At 55.8% G+C, this 26,386-nt stretch overlaps 14 protein-coding genes across 14 annotated transcripts; 5 read left to right on the forward strand and 9 right to left on the reverse strand.

Annotated features, from left to right (window-relative positions):
* Window positions 1-349: 349 nt before the first annotated feature.
* Window positions 350-3,631, reverse strand: BDW74DRAFT_164256 (thiolase-like protein). Its single transcript, XM_073726232.1, has 2 exons — window positions 512-3,631; window positions 350-440 (listed from the first exon to the last, which is right to left on the reverse strand). The coding sequence occupies exons 1-2, from the start codon at window positions 3,476-3,478 to the stop codon at window positions 411-413; spliced, it is 2,997 nt and encodes a 998-aa protein (XP_073577683.1). The 5' UTR covers window positions 3,479-3,631; the 3' UTR covers window positions 350-410.
* A 1,639-nt stretch (window positions 3,632-5,270) lies between these two features.
* Window positions 5,271-11,175, forward strand: BDW74DRAFT_184235 (putative sterigmatocystin biosynthesis fatty acid synthase subunit beta; the record flags this gene model as incomplete). Its single annotated transcript, XM_073730753.1, has 4 exons — window positions 5,271-10,023; window positions 10,078-10,539; window positions 10,594-10,709; window positions 10,768-11,175. 4 exons carry the CDS (start codon window positions 5,271-5,273, stop codon window positions 11,173-11,175), a joined length of 5,739 nt encoding a protein of 1,912 aa, XP_073577684.1.
* Window positions 11,176-11,309: 134 nt separating this feature from the next.
* BDW74DRAFT_189640 (cytochrome P450) lies at window positions 11,310-12,988 on the reverse strand (the record flags this gene model as incomplete). The annotated part of the gene is made up of 2 exons (XM_073732021.1): window positions 11,692-12,988; window positions 11,310-11,642 (listed from the first exon to the last, which is right to left on the reverse strand). The coding sequence occupies exons 1-2, from the start codon at window positions 12,847-12,849 to the stop codon at window positions 11,310-11,312; spliced, it is 1,491 nt and encodes a 496-aa protein (XP_073577685.1). The 5' UTR covers window positions 12,850-12,988.
* A 78-nt stretch (window positions 12,989-13,066) lies between these two features.
* BDW74DRAFT_184237 (DUF1772 domain-containing protein) lies at window positions 13,067-13,605 on the reverse strand (the record flags this gene model as incomplete). The annotated part of the gene is made up of 2 exons (XM_073730754.1): window positions 13,067-13,503; window positions 13,551-13,605. The coding sequence occupies 2 exons, from the start codon at window positions 13,603-13,605 to the stop codon at window positions 13,067-13,069; spliced, it is 492 nt and encodes a 163-aa protein (XP_073577686.1).
* On the forward strand, window positions 13,565-15,934 carry BDW74DRAFT_189644 (GMC family oxidoreductase). Its single transcript, XM_073732022.1, has 3 exons — window positions 13,565-14,252; window positions 14,305-14,387; window positions 14,447-15,934. Exons 1-3 carry the CDS (start codon window positions 13,827-13,829, stop codon window positions 15,855-15,857), a joined length of 1,920 nt encoding a protein of 639 aa, XP_073577687.1. The 5' UTR covers window positions 13,565-13,826; the 3' UTR covers window positions 15,858-15,934.
* Window positions 15,807-16,777, reverse strand: BDW74DRAFT_189646 (Averufin oxidase A; the record flags this gene model as incomplete). The annotated part of the gene is made up of 1 exon (XM_073732023.1): window positions 15,807-16,777. One exon carries the CDS (start codon window positions 16,775-16,777, stop codon window positions 15,899-15,901), a length of 879 nt encoding a protein of 292 aa, XP_073577688.1. The 3' UTR covers window positions 15,807-15,898.
* A 155-nt stretch (window positions 16,778-16,932) lies between these two features.
* On the reverse strand, window positions 16,933-18,233 carry BDW74DRAFT_171875 (uncharacterized protein; the record flags this gene model as incomplete). The annotated part of the gene is made up of 4 exons (XM_073727386.1): window positions 16,933-17,680; window positions 17,741-17,864; window positions 17,917-18,043; window positions 18,093-18,233. The coding sequence occupies 4 exons, from the start codon at window positions 18,231-18,233 to the stop codon at window positions 16,933-16,935; spliced, it is 1,140 nt and encodes a 379-aa protein (XP_073577689.1).
* Window positions 18,234-18,432: 199 nt separating this feature from the next.
* On the reverse strand, window positions 18,433-19,245 carry BDW74DRAFT_171876 (NAD(P)-dependent oxidoreductase; the record flags this gene model as incomplete). The annotated part of the gene is made up of 1 exon (XM_073727387.1): window positions 18,433-19,245. One exon carries the CDS (start codon window positions 19,243-19,245, stop codon window positions 18,433-18,435), a length of 813 nt encoding a protein of 270 aa, XP_073577690.1.
* A 146-nt stretch (window positions 19,246-19,391) lies between these two features.
* BDW74DRAFT_184241 (questin oxidase family protein) lies at window positions 19,392-20,969 on the forward strand (the record flags this gene model as incomplete). The annotated part of the gene is made up of 3 exons (XM_073730755.1): window positions 19,392-19,584; window positions 19,631-19,933; window positions 19,990-20,969. 3 exons carry the CDS (start codon window positions 19,392-19,394, stop codon window positions 20,967-20,969), a joined length of 1,476 nt encoding a protein of 491 aa, XP_073577691.1.
* A 377-nt stretch (window positions 20,970-21,346) lies between these two features.
* Window positions 21,347-23,060, reverse strand: BDW74DRAFT_184242 (cytochrome P450; the record flags this gene model as incomplete). The annotated part of the gene is made up of 3 exons (XM_073730756.1): window positions 21,347-22,355; window positions 22,408-22,892; window positions 22,953-23,060. 3 exons carry the CDS (start codon window positions 23,058-23,060, stop codon window positions 21,347-21,349), a joined length of 1,602 nt encoding a protein of 533 aa, XP_073577692.1.
* Window positions 23,061-23,272: 212 nt separating this feature from the next.
* Window positions 23,273-23,638, forward strand: BDW74DRAFT_184243 (EthD domain-containing protein; the record flags this gene model as incomplete). Its single annotated transcript, XM_073730757.1, has 1 exon — window positions 23,273-23,638. The coding sequence occupies one exon, from the start codon at window positions 23,273-23,275 to the stop codon at window positions 23,636-23,638; it is 366 nt and encodes a 121-aa protein (XP_073577693.1).
* A 73-nt stretch (window positions 23,639-23,711) lies between these two features.
* Window positions 23,712-24,419, forward strand: BDW74DRAFT_171879 (glutathione S-transferase family protein; the record flags this gene model as incomplete). Its single annotated transcript, XM_073727388.1, has 2 exons — window positions 23,712-23,931; window positions 23,980-24,419. 2 exons carry the CDS (start codon window positions 23,712-23,714, stop codon window positions 24,417-24,419), a joined length of 660 nt encoding a protein of 219 aa, XP_073577694.1.
* Window positions 24,420-24,621: 202 nt separating this feature from the next.
* On the reverse strand, window positions 24,622-25,550 carry arp2 (hydroxynaphthalene reductase arp2; the record flags this gene model as incomplete). Its single annotated transcript, XM_073730758.1, has 3 exons — window positions 24,622-24,759; window positions 24,816-25,139; window positions 25,215-25,550. 3 exons carry the CDS (start codon window positions 25,548-25,550, stop codon window positions 24,622-24,624), a joined length of 798 nt encoding a protein of 265 aa, XP_073577695.1.
* A 162-nt stretch (window positions 25,551-25,712) lies between these two features.
* Window positions 25,713-26,365, reverse strand: BDW74DRAFT_184246 (NADP-dependent oxidoreductase domain-containing protein; the record flags this gene model as incomplete). The annotated part of the gene is made up of 2 exons (XM_073730759.1): window positions 25,713-25,757; window positions 25,805-26,365. Coding segments are annotated over 2 exons (606 nt in total), but the record flags the coding sequence as incomplete, so codon positions are not given.
* Window positions 26,366-26,386: the final 21 nt, after the last annotated feature.

A 26,386-nucleotide genomic window follows, 5' to 3' on the forward strand; every position in this document is an offset into this window, starting at 1 on the left:
GCACTAACAAACACGACGCGTCAAGACCGGTCCCGCTACCGGCGAACGCCCAGAGCAACGGCCACCACACAATCATCACCGTAACTCAGACTGAGTTGAATGTCATCCAAGCGAGCTTTCTGGGCTGCCGCAAGCGCATCGCCATGCAACTATGGCGGCGCGTTAGCACTAACTAGACATGAAGACTAGGGAACCGACTCACCACAACGACCGGTGCCCCCTGCGACCGGACAATCTCAATCTCCTTCATCGCGGCCCCCGCACCCTTCGATACCGTCTGAAGACACTTGAACACGGCTTCTTTGGCACACCAGCCGCTTGCGACCGCTGCGCGAAAGTCTCGACGGGTCTGCAATTGCAGGGTCTGCCGCTCGCCGGTGGTATAATTGCGCTGTAGAAAGATCTCATTTTCATGCGCTTTGAAGCTGCTTAGTGTCACGGTATCTACGCCGACCGTTGATGGATGGACAGTTCTGTTTTGAGGCTTTTGGCCGCTGACATTGACGTTGAGTCCAGGCCCCAGCGCTTCCGTTACACGATATGAACCTCGCGACGAGTCCCAGCGAATACGAGCAGCTGGATTCAGCAGGATGGCATGCAACTCGGCCTGCTCAAAGGGAGGACGCGGCTGCACTCGGACAATGGAATCGGTCATAACCGCGCGCACATAGGCTCGTTCAGCGCGTGAGATACGGTCGTGCCGCCGGGTCTTATAGACGTCGAAGTCTAGCCCAGAGAGGAGAGCAAAAAAGTACCGAGCGTGGACACCGACGAGCTGGGCCTCTTTCTGTCCGAACCCGCATGAGTTTAGGAGGAACGCCTTTACACCCTCGGTTTGGACGGAGCGCGTCGGAAAGCACAGATGGTCAAAAGCGCGCAAGGCATGGTCGACGTCGTCCGCGTTTCGATTGCCAGGTACTAGGCCAGTATCAAGAACTTGGAGACACCCATTCAACATCCATGCTGCCGCCGGAGCTTTGGGGTGGCCTGTTACCGATTTCTGGCAGATCGCCCATAGCGGACGGCCTGGGGTGCGGCCAAGGTGCGTCATCGCTTGATGGATAACGAACGGTTCATTCGTATCATTTGCAGGTGTGGAAGTGGCATGCAATGAAGCAACGGCAACATCGTCAATGTCTAATCCCCACCGGGACAGGGCAGACCGGAGGGGAGCAGGCGTTTGAGAGTTTTCTCCGGCAAAGGTCAAGATACCCTGTCCAGGAGCAGGCACCGAGCGACCGATGCCGTCGGATGCCATCCAGGTGCCGGCCACGATGCCATAGATTGGCAGTCCCATTGCTAGCGCAACATCTCCGCGACATAGTAGCTGGACGCCGCAGCCCTGGGACTCGACAAACCCAGCCCGGCTGGTAGTTGTAGGACGTGACATTTCGTCAGGCTTCCTGCCTCGCGCCTGTTCGTCTGTTACCGATACTGTGGCCCTCATACGGGCAAAGCCTGCAGATTCCTCCGGCTGGAGATCGTCGTAGCCCCCGACAAGGCAGATTTTGGTATGGTTGGCTTGTATCGATTCGACGGCAGCGTCTACAGACTCTAAGGCTGTGGCGCATGCGCCAACAGGTGTCTTGATCGGACCGGCTGCTCCTAGCAACAGCATATTCACCCACGCTGGGGAGGTATTGAGGTACGTCTCTTGAAGCGCATCGGGCGCCACGTCCTGGTCGAGGGAGATGCTATGGTAAAGTGCTCGCGTACTTACAACCCCTCCCATAGAGGAGCCGATAAAGTTGCCTAGTTCCGAAAGGTGGATATGCTCAAACACCTCCATCGGGTCCGAGATCCCAGCGCTGTAGAAAGCCTCGGCTGTACAACACAGTAGCGCAAGCGTGACGGGGTCAACTTGGTTTACGATATCTGCCGGTATGCCGTATCTCTCTGGCGACCATCCCGTCGGTAGTTGGCCTGCAACTCCCGGAGGAGACATGATAGACTTGGGTACGCGAATGGTCGCTCCCTGTTGTAGTTGCACTAGACAAGGTCCGTCGTCTTGTTGACTGATAATCTGCACCATTTTGCCATGCCGCTCCACAAGAGCTTCGGCATTCGCCCACGTGGTCTCGAATGGTGATAAATTTTCTTCCAACACGATCTCCTGGAATACCTCTCGATTGTCAGACGGCAGCACTCTAATGCCTGCATTGGACCGAATCCTGTCACCATAGCGTTGGGGGATGTCAACGTCTGCAACAGGTTTGCCGTCATCTGCGTCCACCCATCCAACATAGTCGGATCTTTCAACATGCCGGATGAGATTCATGAGCCACGCCATCTCTACGTTTCCCGCTGGTGAAAGGTGACCGCGCGACTCCATCCCCCAACGGACACGCGCGCTTCCCCATGGCCCTAGCTCAGCGAAGCCGACAATCACCACAGCATCCGCGGGTACAAGGCCTGCGTTTACCGCTGGGTCATGCTCTGGCAGGACCGGAAAACCGACCCGAAGAGATATTCTTTGTTCTGCGGCTTCTTGAGTATGTTTCGCACGGCCGCAACTCATTTCGCGCCGGTCCTCCTGCGTGACGGCTCTTGCAATCGCTGATCTTTCGCGAAGTGTCTCACGCGCCGAAACTAGATGAGCAGCGGCATTATCCCACTTGCCCAGGTTACCAGAAAGATCTACTATAACCGGCGCGTCCTCACAACGGGCGACCCATTCTGGAGTCAACAATAATGCGACGAGGTCACCCATCTCAGGTCCAGAGAAGGTCAGGATATGGCCTTTTTTCTCCGCAATCTCAGCAACGTAGTCGTTGGCCGTCATCAAACCTGTTGATCTTGTCCAGCCGATGATGACACCGCATATTGAAAGTTCCCCCTCCCATGACTCTGAGTGGAACTTGTACAACAAAGTCTCCAGCCCACGTTTGGACTCTCCATATAAGCCGTCACCTCCCAAGATGCCATGATTCGGCGATAGTGGGAGGATGATTTGGGTGGGTCGGCAGCGAATACCTCTCTGTCGCTTTTGAGATACCACGAAACCCATTAGTCGTAGCACATTCACGAGCATCATGCGGAACGCCGCTTCGTTACTAGAGTCCAGTCCATCAATCTCTGCGCCGGTTTGACTTGTGGCAGCGAAGGGAAGGATGGCATCTAGATCTAGCCTTAAATCATTGTAGATGTAGTCAATTAGATGTTCGCAGTCGGCCACACTGGCTTGATTAAACGGTACTAGATGCATCTGGGAAGCTCGTGACCCGTACTCGGCGTAAAGGGTCTTGAAGAATGTAGCGCCAGCGGAGGGCTCTCGACTTGTGGTTACGATGACGCTTGCACCAGCAGCTAGCATTCGACGAACGACAAACTGACCGATGGAGCCGGGACCAGCTCCTGTGACGAGGTATGTTTGATTGGCAAAAGAAACACCACATTGACTGGTGTACAGGAGACTATCAAGAAAGAGACTTGTGAGATTTTCTGCATTCGAGCGCACCGCTTCCCGTGCATTGTTCATCTGGACCCAGCTGGCAAATGCCTCGGCGAATCGCGAGGGCTGTCTCTCGTATTCATCACACCGGATCTGCCCATCAGCAGTCACCACCGTCCGTGGCGCAGTGCTTGTCAAATTGCCCAAGCGAACGACAGGAGGCGAGGAAAGTGCACGAGCGAGGTCCTGCGCAAGGCCTCTCCCGACCGAATGCGCTTCAGCAATCCGGACTAGACTGGGCTCACTGCGCTGAACGAACCATTCTCGCAGCTCATCTGTCCAGGCCACCTGCTGACGCTGGCAGATCGTGAGAAGTTTCTGGCGCCCTGAGTTCCACCAATCGCGATACCAGCGTCCCTTTTGTACATCAAAGCGTGGGGAGATGCGGCTCAAGAAGTCTTCAGAGAACTCCGAAGTCCAGACGCCTAACTTTTGCTGTAGACTAGCTACTAACAAATCGGAGTTCTGGTTTGTTGGATTGTCAACACCGAGATACTGGCGGAGAGCCTCAAACTGCTTGCGTGCAAGTTCCTTTGACCCGACCACATCTGCTTGTGCCGCAGCGCATACACCGTTGTCGTAATCCCTTGGAACCTGCCGAGGGACCGCTTTCCGCAAGAGGAGACCCAGCGACTGCCCATAGGCCTCGGCCAGACCATCCCAGTATTCATGGGCTGCCTCTAAAGAGGCTAGTCGGGATTGAGGCTCAGCTGCAAGCGCAGCAACCAAGACTGCAGTTTGCCGATGGACCGCGAGACCCCATACTTCGGCTAGTCGCGAACGTACGGCCGGAATGGTCACGCGAGCGGGCATCTTCGCGGTAAAGACTCGCTGTAGCAAACCGGCCGAGGTCGGACCCAGAGAGACCCCCCCAAGGACTGCATCCAACTCCTTCAGCGAGATATCCTCTGCCCGGTCTGGCAGAGATGCCCGGAACTCGTTGCTTAGATCGCCAATCAGCTCGTTTTGCAGCGTGGACTTGCCCCCGCATAGCTCCTTGATTGAGCGGTCCGGGTCAATTTCGGTTACCGACCTGCGGAGCTTACGGGCGATCAGGACCGTGATGATGCTGACTGCGGTCAGTGGCGCATCTGGCACTGGTTGTACAGCTGATAACTCCGACCCCACGGCCAGCTGCGGAATAGTGCTGCATTGCGGCGTGTCGATCACGGTGCCGTCGATTGTCGAGCCCTCAGTTTCGGATGGTTCGTCATAGGCGTAACAGAGTTGGTCAAGATCCTGCGTACTGGCGAGCAATTGCACGCTTTCCCTCGAGTCCTGCTGGATTGTCTTCTGCGCCATTCCTAGAAGTGTCTTTGCTGGCCCGATCTCGACCAGGCGCCGAGTCTGGCGCAGCAGAGTCTTCTGTGTTTCTATCCTGCTCAGGTCAGGACGCCTGTTGGTGCTTGTAGAATGCCGTGATTGACTTACCATTGGACTGGGAACGCAAACTGATGCCTACAACTAATCAGCATCGCTCTAGGCACTCTGGGTACAGACTTACGCTAGGAGCTCGATCACCAGCTCGTAGGCAATTGTCTTCTCCATCGACCGTATTGCCATGATCGCTGGTTTTCTTCGGTGTAAAATCTGGCAGATGCCAATGCCCGGAGCGCTGCGACTGATATGGGGGTCTCAAGAACTGCTAGCAGGCAATCGCCATGCTTGATCCCCGATAGATCGCAGGCCGATCGAGAGCCTGTTCGCCCGACTTTTCTGGCCTTTTGATTCCGAGTCCATACGGCACGATATAGGCAATGTTGCCCGGTCGGATCGCTTTATGTAAATCTTCACTTCCCCAAAACAAAAATAAAGCGTAATGGATCAATTTGCGTTTCACCGCGCCATCGATTCCGGCCAGCTCCAGCCCTATGCCTGCTTTGGTGGCCAAGGGTCCAGCAACCTGACTGGCCTCGACGACCTGATTCATATTTCGCGCGCTTACGTCCATCTTGCTCCCATCCAGACTTTGATTACTTCGTCCGCCCAGCGTCTCGAATCCCTAGCGGCATTATCTCATCGCTCATTGTTCTTTGCTGCACGGGGATTTCGACTACAAACCTGGCTTGAAGACGGTGTGGCGCCTGCTCCAGCACCCGAAGAACTGGCACTCTCCCCATATAGCTTCCCTATTAATACGCTACTGAGCCTTGTGCATTATGCTATCACAGCCCACAGCCTACATATCGAGCCCGACCAGCTGCGAGATCGCCTTCACGGTAGCCTTGGACACTCTCAAGGAGTATTTGCGGCGGCCGCTATTGCAACATCTCATGGCGGCGAAGGCTGGCAGGGTTTCCATAAGGCGGCGGACCTTGCTATACAATTGTCGTTCTGGGTTGGTCTGGAGTCGCACTTTGCTGCTTCGGGGAGTACCTTGTCGGCAGACGAAGTGACCGACTGCATGGATTGCGACGAAGGTGCACCATCACCTCTACTCAATATAGTAGGCCTGGGTGTTGAGAATGTCAAGCATCTAACCCAGACACTCAATCACGAAGCTGAAGATGGAAATCGAACTTATCTAGCCCTCATCAACGGCCGTAAAAAGTGTGTTGTCGCCGGCGCACCGCACTCTTTGCGGAGAGTAAGTATGACACTTCGCAGCATGAGAGCACCGCCGTCGCTGGACCAAAGCCGAATTCCATTTTCCCAGCGTCGGCCAGTTATCGACGTTGAATTCCTCCCTGTGTCAGCTCCATATCACTCTCCCATCCTCGCCTCAGTCGAGGCATGCGTGATGGAGGCGATCAAGGGCTCGGACCTTCGACTGGTGGGCGAGAATCTAGCTATACCGGTTTACTGCCAGGTCGATGGCACTACGCGAAACCTACAGCATTACGCTTCCGAAGATATTCTGTCCTTGCTCCTTCGGGCCGTGACCGTTGAACAGGTCAATTGGCCAGCATTGTGCCATCAATTAGGGAAGGCTAGCCATGTGCTCTCATTCGGACCTGGACCTGTTGCGAACTTGATTCAGGAAGCTATGGAAGGCTTGGGCGTTCATGTTTTGAATCTTTGTGGCCGGGCTTTCGGCCATAGCATATCGTCTTTAACCTCGTCCAAACACACTTTCCCAACTAGACAGAACTGGAGCCACATATATTCTCCGCGGTTATGCAATGCGCCTGTGGATGTCGGAGAGCCTCGAACCTACATCGAAACAAGAATGACGCGGTTGCTCGGGACACCGCATGTAATGGTGGCAGGAATGACACCAACAACATGCTCACCAGAGCTCGTAGCAGCGATTACCGGCGCCGGCTATCACGTCGAATTTGCCTGCGGCGGCTATCACCGCGCGGCGGACATGCAGTCGGCCCTTCGCGAACTTGCAGCATCAATCCCCGCCCATCGTTCAATTACCTGCAATATCATCTATGCGTCACCGAAATCTCTTTCCTGGCAAATCAGCCTACTGCGGCGACTCATCGCCGAAGAAGGGCTTCCAATCGATGGGCTAACCGTCGGAGCTGGGATCCCCTCTCCTGAAGTGGTGAAAGAGTGGATTGACCTGTTGGGAGTATCTCATATTTGGTTCAAGCCAGGCTCTACTGATGCCATTGACCATGTTCTCGCCATTGCGCGAAACAATCCTGCGCTCCCCGTGGGCCTACAATGGACCGGAGGGCGCTCAGGAGGCCACCATTCCTGCGAGGATTTCCATCAACCAATCCTTGAGCGATACGCGCGGATTCGTGACTATGAAAACATTATTCTGATTGCGGGCAGCGGATTCGGAGCCGCTGAAGATACATGGCCATATATGTCCGGGTCTTGGTCGTCTAGATTAGGATATGCCGCTATGCCTTTCGATGGAGTGCTTCTGGGGAGCCGTATGATGGTCGCCCGAGAGGCGAGAACCTCACTGCCTGCAAAGAACCTGATCGTTCAAGCTCCAGGGGTCAATGATAACCCCGAGGATCATGGTTGTTGGACACGGTGCGCGCAGGGACCAGTTGGAGGCGTCATTTCAGTCACCTCAGAGATGGGCCAGCCAATCCACGTATTGGCGACTCGTGCGATCCGTCTATGGCAGGAATTCGATCGCCGTTATTTTTCGATCCGCGATTCCGGTCGGTTGTTAGATGCGCTACGAAAGGATCGAGACGAGATCATTGCTCGACTGAACCAGGAATACTTTCGCCCGTGGTTCGCCCACACGGACGATGGTAAACCAGTCGAAATGGAAGACCTCACTTATAGACAAGTCTTACGCCGACTATGCCAGCTCATGTATGTATACCGCCAGGGGCGTTGGATCGACCCATCGTACCTCGGCCTGGTGCATGACTTCCTTCGTCTTGCTCATGGCCGATTGGGGTTAGAGTCTAGCTTTCCGCTGACCACTGACCCTGTCGAGCTACAAGCTTCCTTTAACACAGCTTACGGCACCTTGGGCGAACAGATACTCTACCCAGAAGATGTTGCAAGATTGATCAACCTGTTCGGTCGACAGGGCCAGAAGCCAGTCCCGTTTATTCCTCGACTTGACGCCAACTTCCAGACATGGTTCAAGAAGGACTCCTTATGGCAATCCGAGGATGTTGATGCCATCGTGGATCAGGATGCACAGCGGGTTTGCATCATTCAGGGTCCAGTAGCTGCGCGGCATTCGGCAGTCCGCGATCAGCCCGCCAAGGACATTCTTGATAGCATTTGCAATGCTCATCTCGAAATGCTGCAGAACGAGTCGAGTGGCGACGGAGAACAACCTACGGAAGTAAGCAGCCATGCTACAAACCTACTGGGCATTGAGGTAAGCCACGACGGCTCGCTGCGACGATACCACCTTGTCGGTCCAAGTCTCCCGTCAACGGCGGCTCTGGTCGAGAGCCTGATCGGTCAGTGCGCATGGGGCCGAGCAGCGCTCATCCAACCGAAAGTTGTCTTCGGTTACACTCGCGTTCGTAATTCAATTCGAGAGGCCTTCGAGCCGGAGCTCGGAGACGTCGTTGAGGTCAAATATCTCCGCGACACTCCGGTTGAGATAACGCTTTATCACTCGTTACAGCAAGAAAGAGGTCCCCAAACGATACGCGCCGCGTTAGCTCTCAGCCACCTGGAGCATGATGAGATTTCAGTAGCATTAATGACTCGGTCAATGGGCAAAAAGCCGGCTCTAGAGTTCAAACTGAAGTTACTCGGGGGTATGATGGGTCATTCAATTCTCAGCATCAATCGGACGGAGTATCTCAAGTGTGTTCAACTCCTTTATACGCAGCTATGGATTGGTAGACATCTCTCTACACCTTGCTCAGCTGGCCTCGACTCCGAAACTCCTGGGGATCAAGTCACGATAACCGCCGAGGCTGTCAATGCGTTCTTGTCCGTTGTTCGCCAAACTGGGCCGATCCGTGCTCGAACGTGGGAGGCGCAAGGGGCGCTTGTGCCATTGGACTATGCTGTTGTTATAGCCTGGACTGCACTCGCCAAACCGCTTCTTATCAACAATTTAGATGCAGACCTTCTCCAGCTTCTTCACCAATCCATCTCCATCAAGCTTGTGTCTGGGGTGCGGCCGTTGCACGTGGGAGATACGGTCACAACTTCTTCGCGCATCACAGAGCGTGCAATTACCCCAACAGGTCAGCGAGTTGAAGTATCCGCAGATATTCTCCGCGATTCTAAACCTGTCGTTCGGCTACGAACGACTTTCGTCATCCGGCGTCGGACAGAAGCCACAGTGCCTCTCCAGCAGTTTCACTCCGTCGACGAACCTGATATGGTTATGCATGTCGACTCGTTTGTGCAACTGCAGGTCCTTATCAGCCGCAAATGGCTTTTTCTCGACGGGCCTTCAACCAACTTACTCGGCAAGACTTTGGTTTTCCAACTCCATTCACAAACGCTACTTGATGCTTCGGGAACCCCGGCTTCTCTGCAAGTTTCCGGCTCGGTTTTGATGCTCTCATCCCGTACTACCATTGTCTCCTCACCGGGTTCGAGGATCGGACGGGTATATTTGGAAGATGAAGGCTACAAACTGAATCCTGTGATGGATTTTCTGAACCGCCATGGTGCACGTCGAGTCAGCAGAGAGATGCTCCGGCGACCGGGTTGGGCCAACAATGATGTTACGTCAATCTCCTTTGTTGCCCCTTCCCAGAGCGAAAGCTATGCAGCGGTGTCCGGTGATACCAATCCCATACACGTCTGCCCTCTCTTCGCTCGTTATGCCGGACTGGGGCAACCAGTTGTGCATGGAATGCATCTATCTGCCACAGTGCGACGCCTTCTTGAGTGGCTTGTCGGGGACACGCAGCGAACCCGCTTTTGCAGCTGGGAAGTTTCTTTTGACAGCCTTGTCCGCGCGCATGACGCGCTGCGAATGGAGACTCAGCACGTTGCAATGGAGAATGGAAGGATGGTGATGCACGTGAAGGTGCTGGAGGAGAGTACTGGCGAGCAAGTCATGCATGCAGAAGCCGTGGTTGAACAACCCGAGATTACATATGTCTTCACTGGTCAAGGAACGCAGGAGAAGGGAATGGGAATGTCTTTGTATGACTCTCATTCAGCCGCGCGGGCAGTTTGGGACAGGGCGGAACAGCACTTTCTGTCTCAGTATGGTGAGGTGATCTGACTGGCCTTTTCCGGGGCAGTGAGACTAACACCGAGTACAGGCATCTCCCTCCTTCACATAGTACGCAATAATCCATCAACGCTCTCGGTGAACTTTCGTACGGAACGCGGCCGGCAAATCCGTGCAAACTACCTTGACATGCTTGTGTCCGATAATTGGATACTGCCAGGGTTGACAGAGAACTCTCGATCCCACACATTCACTTATCCTGCCGGGCTCTTGATGTCAACCCAATTTGCCCAGCCTGCCTTGACGGTCATGGAGATGGCCGAGTACGCGCATCTACAAGCACATGGGGTCGTTCAAACACACGCCCTCTTTGCCGGACACTCGCTGGGGGAGTACAGTGCACTCGGTGCTTGTTCCACTTTCATGCCCTTCGAGTCGCTGTTGTCGCTGATTTTCTATCGTGGACTGAAAATGCAAAACGCCTTGCCTCGCGATGAGAACGGGCGGACCGAGTACGCGATGATGGCCGTGGACCCCTCACGTATCCGGGCAGGTACATTTCACAGAACTCTTAGGACACGCTGCTGAACTGACACCCTGTGTACAGATTTTAACGAGGAGAGTCTAAAGAACCTGGTGCAACTCATTGGGCAAGAGACCCGCGTGCTGCTTGAAGTTGTCAACTATAATGTTGAATCACGACAGTATGTTTGTGCTGGTCATGTATGTTCCACTCAAGTATCCCTTCTCTTGGATCTTGTCTAGGTCTGACTCGAGGTAGATCCGTTCTCTTTGGCTACTCGGTCACACCTGCGACGATCTGTCGCGCTCACCCGCCCCGAGCGACTTTGATACAATGAATGAAAGCATCAAGCGTTACCTTCCCGGCAGCCTGTCCAACCCCACCAACTTGAAACTCACCCGCGGTCGCGCAACAATCCCCCTTACCGGGGTAGACATCCCATTCCACTCTCAGCTGCTGCGGAGCCATATCGATGACTACAGACAGTACCTCAGAAGCCATCTCCGGGCATCTGATATTAAGGTGGATGAACTAGTCGGTCGCTGGATCCCGAATGTTGTGGGTAAGCCCTTTTCGTTGGATGCGGAGTATATTCGACTCGTGCAGGGGATTACGGAAAGTCAGCCGTTGTTGGAGCTTCTACGTCGAGCCAACGCAGACTCGTAGCACTGTCTCTACTCTAGAAGTTTGTTGATCAAATAAATTGGTTGTGAGTGAAAACAATATCACATACGGATGCTCTCCTGGTAACTTTGAAAATTGTCTGGATACTAGGTAACATCCCAGTCCAATCCACTACCCTATAAATCCCTAGTCTTAAAGGCCATGTACAACTCCCTCTTCGCCCAGATTGACCAAATCTTCTGGTCCAAAAAGTCCCCTGTCCTCTCCTCGTCGAGGGTGATATCGAAATGCCAGAGTAGCTTCGCCAGCGTCAACCGCACCTCGGCGTATGCCAGGTTGCGGCCAATGCAGTTCCGTACACCGACCGACCAGGGCTGGTACGCCGCATAGTTGTCATGTTTGAAGGGCTCCTCGGCCTTCTGCAGATGCCGCTCGGGAATGAACTTGTCGGGGTGCGTGAAGTTGTAGTCGGTGTAGTAACTACCTAGGTGGCTTACACCGACGCGTGTCTAGGGCCGTCAGCAGCCGACATGAGAATTAGGTTCAGAAAGGGCATACCTCAGCAGGCACGAATCGCCCGCACACCGTTGCTCCTCCCTCGGGCACAACGCGCGGAGGCTGCCCAGGGACAGACGGGTACATGCGCAACGTCTCATCAATCACGGCCGTGAGATACGGCAACCGAGACACGGAGACCAGGTCGATCTGGTCGGAGGCCGTAAACGCCCCGCGGATCTCGGCGGTGGCCTTGTCCATCTTGCCGAACTTGCAAAGGAGATACGTGCAACCACAGAGGGCAGACGAAGTAGTCTCGGACCCGGCAACCACCATGACCGCTGCATTGTTGATCATCTCGCCCTCGCTCATCCCGTCGCCCGTGGAGTTCCCGTCCGCGCTCTTGACGACCACGCGGTCCCAGAAGTCGCCCTGGTCGCCGGCGCCGGTCCTCTGCATGCGCTTCTTCAGCTTCTCAATCGCGTACGTGTAGTTTTCCTGACGCTTGCCGCGCAGTTCGGGCGGCATTACGTAGGGGGTCAGGAACTCGACCCCCATGCTGCGGAGCACGTGCGAGATCGCGACGCTCTTGAGGTTTTTGTGGATTGTGTCGACCCAAGGGTGCAGCGCGCGGTTCTTGAGGCTATCGAAGGATTCGCCGAACGACAACGCGCCGATCGAGTCGAAGATCGCCATGTTGAAGTACCGCACCATCTCGACGAACTCGCCGGTGTCGGCGATCTCGCGCAGGACCTCAACGAGCAGGTCGGCGTAGTAGATGATCGTTGGCTCCTGCGCGCGAAGGCCCTTGTCGCTGAAGGCGTGGCCGAATAAGCTCCGGAATCGAGCGTGGTTGCGCGTATCCGAGACGAGAATACTCATGACGCCGTTTGGCGCAAGGGGGAGACGAACGGGGTCTTTGAGGAACTCCGGGCGCCCGGGGACATGGGCATGGATGTCTCGCCAGGCCTGAGCGTTGGCGAAGCTAATTTCGTCAGGCTTGATGCGCACTGTGTCGCCGTATTTCTGGTGGTGGCGCATCAGGTCGTGGTGCATTGTGCCTCGGAGTAGCGTAAGTTTCCAGGGGAGGGAGCTGGCGCGCCATAGCAGGGGACCTGGGTAGTCGCGGAGGGGGTGGAAGTAGAGATTGTAGACCAGCTGCGAGAGAACGTAGCTGGCCGCAGCGAGGAGCGTCAAGACGGGGAGGGGTAGGATTGCCATTGTGCCTACAATCGTTCTGGGTATGGCACAATGAGAAGGAGACTCTATGGCTTTTCTAGGTCATGCACAGTCTCGGACAGCGAGGGTTATATTGGACAATATAGTAAGTATTAGTGGGCCATTGTGATGCAAGAAACTGCCATGCCCCCCATCCACGCATGCATCGGCCAGCGGCAAAGAGCCCGGCCTCTTCTTGGCTACCTAGGTACTATGGTATCTAGAAGGAAGCAATGCTCAATATTCCCAGCAACCCCAAAACCGCCCCGGCCAACGGGCAAAACGCCCGAGTTGCATTGAACCGATTCCACCTCCGGACCAGGCGCTCGGCGTCCGTCCAGACCGGGGTCCTTCCCCTCTTGACTTCCTCCTCCAGTCGAAACAGGGCGTTATTGGTCGGCGCCATGATCGTCAGGGTAAAGGGCACCATGCTCACGGTGATAGCACCTGCAGCAGCAAAGACGCCCCAGTTCTCGCCGGCCGCGTACTTGCTCACAGTTGCGATACCGTACATTGCTGTCGTGGAGAGACAGATGATGGGCCCTTTGATATGACCGTTCAGGAAGATCCGGCTCCAGTGACGGACGAGTTGGCGTGGATCAGTCGTTGTCTCGAACAGCGAAGGGACTGCGAGTAGGTAGACGCTCATCATGGCACCTGGGTATGTCAGTTTACGACACGCCGAAGGGGGGAGACGGAATTACCGGAGAGGAAGGACCCGGCGATGACCGCAACGGCTTCTACTCCAACGTTACTCATCTTGCTGGCTCTGTTTTGTCAAGTAGAATAGACGATGATGGGAACCTTGGCCGTCTGGACTGCTGACCCCCGTTTTATACCGATATCGCTCGCATGGATGTCGGCCAGCGATCGGTTAAGAGCCTGCCTGGGACCGAGGTGGTGCTACCTCGAACTGAGCGATATTTATCTCACTTCTTCCTAGACCATTGAGTAAGAGCATATACACATACGCCATCATCATGCCCTCCTGGTCCCTCCTAGCCCTAACCGCCCTTCCCGTCGCAGGCATCTTCGCCGGTCAAAGCACCCTTCTCACCTCACCATGGCAAACCCTCTTCGGCCGCAGCGCCGAGCAGGACGCAGCAGCAATGGATGGGCGCATCCAAGGCCGCGACCTCCTGAGCTCGCATTTCGGCTGGTACGGCTGGCCCGGGCAGTCCTATGACTACGTGATTGTTGGCGGCGGCACAGCGGGCCTGGCCATGGCGCATCGCCTGTCCGAGGATGGAACGAACTCGGTGGCCGTGATTGAAGCCGGTGGATTCTACGAGATCGAGGCGGGAAACGCGACGGAAGTGCCCATGTTCCTGTTCAACTATTTCTTTGATAATGGCCACGTCAAGAACCCGTTGTTTGACTGGTACCAGTATACCGAGGCGCAGCCGGTAGGCACTTCCCTGGAAGCTATGGTCATGTATGCGATTCTCATATATACAGGGACTGGCAAATCGTAAGATGTTCTACATGCAAGGGAAGACACTGGGTGGCTCAACTGCTCGCGGGGCCATGTTATACCATCGGTACCCAACCCGTCCACACCCTGTACCTGTATTTCGGGGAAAGAGGCTAACAGGGACAGAGGATCGAAAGGCGCATACCAGCTCTGGGCGGACCAGGTCGGAGACGACAGCTACACGTGGGATAACTGGCTCCCCTTCTTCAAGAAGAGCGTACAGTTTTCCGGCCCGTCCACCAACCCCCGTCCGGCGAACGCCACGACCTACAACGACTTGTCTGCATTCGCAGCGTCTGACGCCGAACGGGGACCCGTTCGGGTTGCTTATCCTTATCTGACCAACGCAATCTCGTCCTGGGTCGATAAAGCGTTGCAGAACATGGGGTTTCCTGAAGCCCAGGGGTTCTCGAACGGTCAGCTGCTGGGACGCTCGTACATCACGCACACTATCCATCCGAAGACGCGTCGTCGGGACACTGCATCTTCATCGTATCTGCAGCGGGCGCTTCGAACAAGCAACAGCCTTAATGTGATTACTCACACCCTCGCCAAGAAGATTATCTTTGACGAGGAGAAGCGGGCTACAGGGGTTATCATAGACACCGGCGGCTTCGAGTGGCAGATTAGCGCAAAGAAGGAAGTCATCTTATCTGCCGGTGTGATGCGTTCTCCCCAGCTCCTCATGGTGTCTGGCGTCGGCCCTAGACAGACTTTGAAGAAGCTGGATATCCCCGTCCTCTCGGATCTCCCCGGCGTCGGACAGAACATGCAAGACACAATCATCCTGGGTCCAACACACCCCGTCAAAGTTGAGAGCCACAGCCAGCTGATGGGCAGCAAAGAGACTCTCTCCCGGTCGATCAATGAGTACAACACCTTCCGCACGGGCCTGCTCACCAACCCAGGCCAAGACTACTTTGCGTTCGAGAAGCACCAACCGGGCACGCTCAGCGCGGCAACAACAGCAGACCTCGACGAGGCCTTCCCAGCCGACTGGCCGACGTTCTCGTACATCGCACTTGACGATACATTCGTCCCGCAGTACGACGGGAAGAACTACTTCAGCATGTCGGCGGCCTTGATGGCGACGTTCAGCCGCGGCAGCGTCACAATCAACAGCACCAACACGGCGCATAACCCGATCGTGGACCCGCGCTGGCTCGACGACCCGCGCGACAAGGAAATGGCCGTGGCCGCGTTCCGGCGGTGCCGCGAGATCGTCGCCTCAAATATCATGCAGGAGGTTGTTGACGGGGCGGAGCTGCTGCCGGGCGTGGAATACCAGACTGACGCGGAGATTCTGGGATATATCGCCGAGACGTCGGATGCGTACTATGCTGGTGTTGGGACGTGCGCTATGGGGAAAGCGGACGATCCGAATGCGGTGCTGGACTCGAGGGCGAGGGTTAGGGGGGTTAAGGGGTTGCGGGTGGTTGATGCGTCTGCGTTTCCATTTGCGATTGATGGGCAGCCCATGGCCACGGTGTATGCGTTGGCGGAGAAGATTTCTGCTGATATTTTGAAGGCTAGGTAGATTTCTAGATAGCCTTGGGAGGATCGAAGTTCATCTGCCTGTCATACTAAGGTATATAGACAAGCTAGCAGAAATGCAGTAGAAACTCCACCGACAAGCACATTCCCCCTTCCATACCTGTAGCTCACCTGCCCCAAACCCCCCTGTAGAAGATAGCCAGCCAGGACTCCCCAGCTCTGATTGACCGGCCCAGTCGCAGTCACGCCGATAGCCCGCCCCTGCAACTCATCCACGCGGTCAGCAATCTCACACATGGCCACCCCAAGATCAGCATAACTCAAACAAACCGCCTGCTCCTCGACCGTAATCAATCTATACCCGGTAGCCCGTGTCCCCAAAGCATCATGCAAAGTCGGCGGATCCACAAACACATACCGCAGCAGCTCCTCCCGCGCAGCCCGTTCATACAGCGCACAAGCCCGCCGGAGATCATCGTACCCCGCCGCCAGACAGAATGATACAATTCGATGCACGAATCTCGGCACCTGCGCCGCAAGCACGGGGTTCAGCGACGCAGAGCGAAGCTGGATGACGGTCAGCGGGGACCGTCGCCCGGGCGGCTGCGGTTGTCGGCGTGTGGCAGCGAGCAGCGCGGCGGCCGTGTCTTGCACGAGGGTTGTCCCCATTGGACTGCCGTTCTGCGCGACGCAGTTGAACACCACGCTCGCATTGGCGATGACCGGCTGCAGGATGTTGGGATTGGTGGAAGTCCCCTCGTGGATGCAGATCGTCCGGCTTGGTGTTGGCCTCGGTGAGCGAGGATTGTCGAGGGCAAGGTCGGGGAAGGCCGATAACAACTTGGATTTGTGGCGGACGAGGATGTTTATTGTAAGGTTTTCTGGAAATTCAGAGTGGAGGAGATGTCGTAGAATGCTGGAACCGGTGGCACCTGTCGCACCGAGGAGAGCGTACGTGGGCATCTTGGTGGTGGGTTTGTCTGGGTACTCGCGGGTTAGGGCTGGCAATATATCACTCAACCACGGAATTTATACACAGGGCGAGACTCCATATTCAATAAAACAGCCGGTGGAGCGTGTATTCATGTAGTACAAATAGACTGCATCGGAAAACGCCACTACTTCGGCACAACCACCAGAATAGCCTGCTCCTTGCCATCATACGGATACCGCTCGATGATCCTCAGCCCAGCCCTGCTCATCAACGCCTCCCACTCCCCCATCGTCCGCTCAATACTCGCAAACGAGTCCATCATCAGCAGATCCATAAATGCCGCCTGCCACGGCACCCCGGTCACCGGGATGACCACCTCGTCAATCAAGATGCGCGAGTCGGGCCCCATCGCTGGGATGATCTGCTTCAGGATCTGGACGCTCTGCTCATCAGGCCAGTCGTGCAGCACATGACGCAAGTAGTAGAATCTAGCACCACGCACTGGCTGCGTCGTGAAGAAGTCGTGTGCGGCGAACTCGACGCCGTCTGCGGGTTCCGCGCCTGCCAGCGTCTGCGGGATGTCCTGCACGATGACTTTCCCCTGGAGATCAGGGAACTTTGCACGGAGTGCTTTGGACGCCTGCCCAAAGCCGCCGCCGATGTCGACCAACAGGGTGCTTTCAGGCCTGCCGAAGTCGCCGACCTGCTCCAGGACCGGGAAGTGGTCAACCCACATGGCGGACCGCTGGAGGGCCATGAGATGCCCGAGCGACTTCATGTGCTTAGGATGTTGCGCCATCCACTCGAACATCGTTTGCTCTGTATGAAACGCTTTCTGGAAGGGGCAGGCCTTGTTGGAGACGATTTCCTTGTATCCGGTCTCGGCGAGGTAGGTCGGGAGGATCTGGGTGCAGGGGCCGGAGACGTCGAATCTGACATTATCTAAGGTTAGCACTGTACCCCCAGCATCGTCTCCAAGGCAAAGCACATACAATTGCGCGATGGCACCGGCAGCATCAGGGTTGACGAACACGTTGGTGAATGCACTCGACGTGTACTCCTGCGGGCCAGTTTCCTTGATCAAGCCAAACGCAGCTTGGGTACGAAGGATACGTCCTGCGCTGTATGTTAACACACAGACTCAAATCTGCTAGAGTTCAGCACCAACCAAGCAGGCGAGGTGCAGCTCCAGTCTTATCCGCCAATTGTTCCAAGGTCAACGGTCTCGGGCTCTCCTTGAGAAGGCGGAAGAGACCCAGGTCAATGGCGACTTTGGTGAGAGCCACTTGCAAGGGCTATATATAGTGAGTATATCGAGTGATTTCGGTAAATGAAGGTACGAACACCGCTGCTCAAGCGCATGACAACATCCCAGTCCGAGTAGAAGCCCACCTGCAACTCGCGGATATACCCCTGGATCTCGCGCTTCCCGTTCTGATCGGCGCGGGCGTACTCGTCTTTGATCTGCTTGAAGATGGCTTCCATGTTGACGCCTTGGAGGGTGCAACAAAATGGCTGGATTGGGGTCAAACGGCGGAGACCTGTAATTTATTTATGCTGAGTTGACCGGAGACCGGCAGGACCACAATGAGCGTTGGGACCTTTACGGTATCACCGAAAAAAGCAAATCGAAGAAGTACATGCACATATGTGACCGTATTGCCTTGAGGTTGATATGATCTATCTAAGCCTTCTCATCCTCGCCCGACGGCAAAGGGTACTCGCCAATGAACCGATACATCCACGGCAGAAAATGGAACAGCAAGCCCGTAAGCGCATAGTACACCCCATCCCACGGGAACTTCACCTCCCTCGAAGTCGGAACCACACTGACGCTGCGCATGTTGTAGCGGCCATCGCTGGTCTCGGCCACCTCCACCATCCCAGCCGCCAAGTCGAGAAAGGAGAGCGGCGTCTGCGCTCTGTCAAGACGGACCTCATGTCCGCGCTGCACATCATGCACGAGACCACCGGGTTTGACGAAAGTCGCCGAGAGCCAGTCGGACTGGGCGCGGAGGAATGCTTCTGCGGCAGCGAGGTCCCGGTAGAGGTGGGAGACGGCGGTCTGGAGCACCCAGTGCACGGGGGCGGGGACATCGTCGCAGAACGAGGGCTCGAGAGACGCAGACGAGAGCATCACCAGTCGGGGAGGCCGGGTAGAGGGGTCCGTCGCTCGTAGCCGACGTAGAGACGCAACGACCGCCTCGGCAGTCTGCATGGCGACCGTGCAGCCGGGCATGTTGTCGACGACGGCGACTACCAGAAACACGGCATCGGTGCCCCGGAGACATTCATCGATGAGGCGATCGCCATCCAGCCGTCCCTCAAAGACCGAAACGCGTTCCGAATCCTCGGCTTGCGGACATAGGCGGAAGAGCTTTTCCTGCGAGCGGCAGTAGGCGTGGACTCTCGTGTCTTGGTCTCCTCGATCAAGCAGTACCTGGACGATCGCTCGCCCAGTATTGCCCGTAGCCCCCAGGACCGCATAGAAAGGCATTGTATTGCAAGCTTGGTGTCTGGACGATTGAAGCTGGGACTAAATGGAGGCCATCGGTCACCGAATTTAGCAAGCTCGGGATTGCTGCTTCACAAATATCCAGCGACCGTGAGCAGGGATAGAGTGACAGAAGGCATGCAGCAACCATGTTCACTTCCACGCCCATAGGCCCAACAACGCCCCAGAGCAGTCCATACAACATCCAGCTCTCTGCAGCTGAGACTCCCGGAGCCACGCATGTCAGTGGCCTGACGCAGCAGAGCGCAGATCGCGTCTCTGAGCTGTTGATGATCAACTATGCGCGATATCATACTCTCTTTGACGCGGTCGGGTTCCACAGTACGTCTAGAGCCTCATTATAATGATAGGAAACTGACGGACACAGACCATACCGTCCACCACATGCTCACCCTATTCGCGCTGGGAGCGAATCCCGACGAGATCCGAGCCATGTATGACCTCAATATCGGGTACCAGGCTCTCGTCCAGTATAGGCCAGCATCCGTCGTTGCGCAGATGAAGAACCGCGCGTTCTTCCAGAAATGTATAGGCGACCTCAGCTACTACGATAGCTTTCTGCGTTTCTTCCAGGACGAGATTGCGCAGCGCGGCGTGCCCGATGTGGTCAACGAGTACCTCTTCGCAAACGATGCTATTGCCAATGATATCCTGGGACGCATGCACTCGGGTACGTACCAGTATATTTTTCTATCTTGGTAGATAATCAACATTAACCATATTCAGGATTCCTCCATCCGATGATCCACCTCGGGTGTGCTCTGGAGTTCAACCAGCCGCTCCTCGTCGCCGAAGCCCTCGCCGCCGGCTGTGTCCACGATGACTGGCCCAACTCCTTCCTATTTCCCACAGAGGAGCTCCAAAGTGTTCATCCCGAGACCCCAACCAAGTCGATGCTCGAGATCGTGAACGCCCTGCACAACGATCCAGCCATCAGCAACGCCGTGCAACTGACCGATCCCATCAACAAAATCAGCGACGGACTGCTAGCCAAAGTTCGAGAACAACTCATCCCGTACCTCGCACAGTATCGTCTGGCGCCAACAAACGAAGATCTAAAGGCCCAAACAATCGACATGATCCACACATGCGCGTACATGGTCGGGGCAGCGCAGCACCCCGGCAAAGTCGAAGCACTGGACTTCGTGATGCTGCATACCCTAACTCTTTCCATATTCTATACAACATTTCTTGCGCAGGATTGGATCTCCCCTGCGAACAAGGCTAGACTCCTTCACTTCAAGGTTTGGGGCGATTTAGTCACGTACGCCGGGTGCGGGTGTCCGACGCTCTACGCAGACCGGGTCACGGGGTACGAGGGCAAGCGGCCGAACGACGGGTGGGACGAGCTTGTCCATCGCGCATGCGTGTATGGCGACGACGGGCATATCTCGAAGGTGCTACGTGCGCTGGTGCACGCTGAGAGTCTGCCTGCTCCGCGGCTGGGGTTTCCGGTGCGGAAGGAGGATTTCATCAGGATCGCTCATCTGGGGTTGGATTCGGTCGAGAGGATGCTTGAGCCTGCGGGGTACAAGGTTCCCGAGAGGATTCGGAAGCATGTGGGCGAGGAGATGGGGCAGGATGAGGAGATCGTTCGTGTTATGGTACGGTGGGTGCGCTGGTGTGGGGTTGAGGGGGCTTGGGATGAGGTTCCTGATAAGCCTGTATTGAATGGGGCTGCGACCGTCGAGGAATCTGGGGAGTAATCGTCAGAGGGGCAGGAAATCAGATTGGAATGAAGAGACATTACTGGCATCAACATACCGGCATTTGGGGTTAAGCATACCATAGTAGCTGGAGACGCAAAGACCTTGCCCAGGTACTATGGTACCATACCTAGGCATGCCAGAGCTGCTTAATCTGTTTCCCAGAGATGTCGACTCAATGGAATACTTATGTTTAGGCTGTATCACTTGAAATTTGAGAGCTTAAGTACAATTCATGATGGTCGGATGCTCCCCCAAAGCCCTAATTTCACCATAACCTCCCGTCTGCTAGCTACAAATTAAAGGCACTACGTACCTAGGACTAGAACCATGATCGCTCAAACAAACCGAAATACTGAGTACATATTCATGGCCCATCATCCATGTGTACCTAGATCACTTTGTACCCTTAATGTCACCCGACAAGGCAACCCATCAGCGGGATGCGCCCCCCCACCCCCCTTCTCCGCCTGATACGCGCGATGCCCATTAACAGTCTTCACACCCTCCCTCGGATGCAACCGATCCCACTCCTCATACGCCGGCGTAATCTCAAACTCGGACAGGGTCATAACCAGCGCAACGCGCAGCTCCAGCATAGCAAGGGTCTGGCCTATACAGCTGCGCGGGCCGAACTCAAAGGCCCGCCACGCCCCTTTCTCTGGATACAGCGGGTCCGCTGGGCCGACGAGCCAGCGCTCCGGGATGAAGGACTCGGCGTGCTTCAAGTGCGCGCTGTTGTGGTGGAGCGCGACTGTTAGCGTCCAGACGTTGCAGTTGGCTGTTGGGTAGGAGGTCCCGTCGTCGCCGGTGATGTTGAGGCCTGGTTGGCCTGCGCGGAGGGAGGCGGAGGGCGGGAAGTGGCGGAGGGTTTCTTTGAGGACGGCGGTTGTGTAGGGGAGGTGCTGGAGGAGGTGGGCGTCTTGGATAATTTTCTGATGGATTTGGCGGTGGTCAGGGCCGAAGACCCTTTCATGCTCGGAGCGGACTTTGGCTAGGGCCTCTGGATGTCGGGAGAGAAGGTAGAATGTGTACAGGAGCGTGCTGCTCGTCGTATCACGACCGGCAAACAGAAAGACGCGCAGTTGCGGCGCGACGAGTTGCTTGAACTGTGTCAGGTTGCCCTCTTCTTCTTTCATGTATTCCTTTAGGGCCAGGGCGACGACGGATCTTGTCGGCCGATCGGACTGCTGGTGATATGCTCGATCAATTTCTTGGCCGATAAAGCGGTTCATCAGGCGGTTGTTATACCAGAGCACGAGTGGGCGAACTGTCAGATACCGCTTGATCGGGTTGAATGTTGTTCCAAAGGTGGCCCATTCGATTTGGCGTTGTAGGGCTGTCGCGAGGGGGTGGGCTTTGCTCTGGTGGTGAAGCTTTGAGCCCCTGTATCCGCGGTTAGAGTGAGATAACTAACAGCAGCAAGAGAACCTGTTACAATGTCACCGAGCAGATCGTGTCAACCGTCAACCGCAAGGTCAAAGGCTCCAGCTGAAAGACACAGTCATCTCTTGCCTTCTTCCGCATCTGCTCGCAGAAAACCACAACCTCATCGGCAATCAGCGGCGCCAGTCTCACCAGGTAATTCGGATTAAACCCCGGATTAAACAGCGCCCTCCACCGTTTCCACGTCTCGCCATGCATGCTGATGAGGCTCGGGCCACCGGTGATCGTCTCGAGCGGGTTTCGCAGGATATCAGGCTTCGAGAGGTTGAGGCTCTGGATCTGCGCTGCGGCGGATGGTGTGGCGACGACCAACCACGTCCCGCTAAACGGCCACATGTTGATGTAGAACATGCCGGCCGGAAACTGCTCGGATAGCTTCAGCATGACGCTGTGGAGGGTTGCGTTGCGGGGCATTTGTTGGATGGTTCGTTTGAGGGCGCCAAAGTGGCCGCTTAGTGTGTTGAAGGGGGGCATTGGCTGTTGCATGTTGCTTGTTAGTTATGCTCGCTTGAACTACCATACCTTCACGTCACGTACCAGGTTCGCCCGCTGGAGAGTCCATACTTCCTGGCGTGCCTGATAGAACCTCGCCAGGAGGCGAAGCACGCCTAGTATGCAAACTGCTATAACGAAGATTGCATACATGGCTGGTTGGACGATGTTAATGGGGATACAAAAGCAAGATGATGAAGCCGTGGTAAACTCCAAAAGACTCCAAAGACTTTCCACGTCGGCGGCCGAGAGACGCTGCAGTCCGACGGCCAACAGAGTATGGTACCATATAGAAGGCCGCATGAACCAACATGCAACCCAGTCATCGAGAACACCAAAAAGCACACCCTAAACATTGACAGACCATGGCTCCATTCACCATCCTCATCTTCGTAACCCGCCGTCCCGACCTCACACCCGCTCAATTCCGCGACCACTGGGAAAACAACCACATCCCTCTCCTCCAACGGCTCAGCGGCCAGTCATTCCCCCTGAGCCATACCCGACATTACCTGCAACATCCGATCACCGCGCTGGTCGGCGACTTGGCAGATATCACGTACGACGGATTCGCCGTCGTGCAGTTCGCGAGCAAAGCGGCGTTCGAGGAATTCGTCCCCGTCATGAGCAGCCCCGAGGTGGTCGAGGACGAAGAACGGTTTACGGATCGGTCATTGCTGAAGGCCGTTGTGCTGGGTGGGGTTAACGTTACGACTATGGAGATGATATAGTTGGTCATGGCATGTGGACTTTGTGGCTTTTTGCAGATTACTCTATGAGAATTGAACCTACTTGACTTCTGCGATGTCGTTCGGCACCCTGTATACCCGCCCCTTTAACCCTCGATCCCTGGCCATCGTCGCCATTGCCAAAGCGAATGGCTTGCCGTTGGAGATCAAAACCATCACCTCGGCTTTAGAAGCGCCAGAGTCGTATCGCGAGCTCAACCCGCTGGGCAAGATCCCAACTTTCGTGGGTGCCGATGGACTTGTTCTAACCGAGTCCATTGCTATTGCTTTATATAGTACGACGAGTACCAAAAGCCTGCACTATTTCTCTGACCGAGCCACAGTAACGTCGCAGTCCGAACGCACCACCCTCCTCGGCACGACGAAGCAAGAATACGCCTCGATCGTCCGCTGGATGGCCTTTGGCATAACTGAAGTGCTTCCTGCCCTGGGAGGCTGGTTCAACCCGCTGATCGGACGCGCCCCGTTTGACGCTGTCGCAGTTCAGAAATGCAGAGACGATACTCTATGTCGATTGCGGATTCTTGACGACCATCTCCGCGATCGAGACTACCTGGTGGGGGAGGCGCTGAGTCTGGCTGATTTGTTTGTACTGGGGATCGTCCAGGGCGCGTTTCGTTTGTTCCTTGACAAGGAATGGAGGGAAAAGCATCCTGGTGTGTCTGGCTGGTTTGAACTTGTCCATGCGTTGCCGATTGTTGATGATGTTGCTGGGCCCCCTGTGCTGGCTGAGGCTGAGATGCCCATTCAGCCACCCAATTGAGTACACTGTATGCATGTAATTCTCTATATTAGCCTACTACGTTCTACTCCACTGCATAGTGGTCTAATTTGCAAACAATGGGCCTTTTCCAAAGTTCATATTCGCTGAGTCTACACTGCGTCGGCCATCGGCGAGCGAACGGGGAGCGAAGTGCATGCGCAACAAACAACCCATCCAAGCATCATGGTACCTAGGCTAGGCTCTATCTAAACGCACCCCCATCAACCCCGATGATCTTTCCGCTGATCCATTCCGCCGCGTCCGAGGCCAAGAAGCTGACCACGCGAGCCACATCGACCGGCAGTCCGACCCGGTTCAACGGCGACAGCCACGCAGCACACTGTCCAATCAGCCTCTGTACAGCATTTGCAGTATTTCCTGCATCGGAGAACATACCTCATCCACCTGCTTGTCAGTAAAGTTCTCTCCATTGGGGATGTACTCGCGCGACACGGCGAGGAACATATCCGTCTTGATGGCGCCGGGCGCAACAGCATTGACGGTGATCTTTTTATCACCGCAGTCGATGGCCAGACAGCGCACGAAGGTGTCGATTGCGCCCTTGGAGCCGGAGTAGATGGCGTGTTTGGGGACGCCCTTTATCGAGGCTGTATTCGAGCTGGTCAGGATGATGCGCCCCCCGTCGCGGAGATGGCGGTATGCCTCGCGGGCGACGAAGAACTGGCCGCGCGTGTTGACGCGGAAGACGCGGTCGAATTCCTAGGTAAGTTCCATTATCAGTCCTGTACATACATAGACACGGATCGACCACCGAGGACAACTGGACAAGCGTACCTCCGGCGTGACATCCTTGACATGGCCAAAGGAGACAATCCCCGCGTTGGACGAGACGATGTCCAGGTACCCGAAGTGCTCCACGGCCTGGTTCATCAGCTTAGCGACGGCCTCGGGGTCGCCGACGTCGGCCCTGAGAGCGATGGAGTCCGAGCCGTTTGCTTTGATCTCCTCGACGACCGTTTCTGCGGCTTCGCGGGAGTTGGCGTAGTTCACCACGACCTTTGCGCCCCGCTGGCCGAGGGCTATCGCGATGGCTGCTCCTATGCCGCGGCCAGCGCCGGTGACGAGGGCGACTTTGCCGTCGAGACGGTGGTTATCAGTGCTAGAAGACATTCTATTCTAGGAAAAGGAAAAACGACTTGAATTCGCTGTGAAATTCTAGGGGTACGGGGAGAATGTGTAATATATAGAGTACCATAGTATCGACTTAGGGCTCGGCGCCCGATACCCTGACCCGGCCAGCGCAGCCCCGGCCCCGGCCTATCCTACTACATGCTACTTTCGATCCATGCGGTTATATCCCTGCTTCGGCTCGATCGGCTTTTGCTGATTAGCGAGGTACTAATACCACAGACAGAGTAACATACCCTCAGCATCGGCACACTCTCAATGCGCGTATTGCAGGTAACCTGCCAGATATCACTCGTGGTCATATCGCTACGATACTTCTGATGCGGCGTCTCAAACAGAAACGAGAGTGGAAAGCCCACGTCAAACGGAACGGTATCTTCAATCTCATCCATCTCCGCGCGCGTCAGCTTCACCCCCAAACACCCAATATTCGTCTCGAGCTGCTCGACCGTCCGGCACCCGATCACGGGGAACACGTACGGCGCCTTGTGCAGCAGGTACGCGAGCGCAATGCACGGACCGGGCACGGGGACATCCCTGCGCGCCCCGATCTCCGTCAGCTTTGCGCCCATCGCTCGGTGCGTTTCCTCCTGCGGGCCCATGTTGCGCGTGCCGGGCTCCCCGAACTCCGACGGCGTTTTGAACTGCCCGCGGCCGAGAGCGCCCCAGGGTGCGAGGGCGAGACCCTCAGCCTGACACATGGGTAGGATATCGCGCTCAAAGTCGCGATACGAGCAGAACCAGCGGCCCTGGTAGACGCTGAAGCGGGTGAGGCCGTGGAAGCGGGCATCTGTGTGGACTCGGTCAGCGAAGCATAT

Source organism: Aspergillus multicolor, assembly GCF_047715735.1.
Source record: "Aspergillus multicolor strain CBS 133.54 unplaced genomic scaffold BDW74scaffold_58, whole genome shotgun sequence".
Lineage (NCBI taxonomy): Eukaryota > Fungi > Ascomycota > Eurotiomycetes > Eurotiales > Aspergillaceae > Aspergillus > Aspergillus multicolor.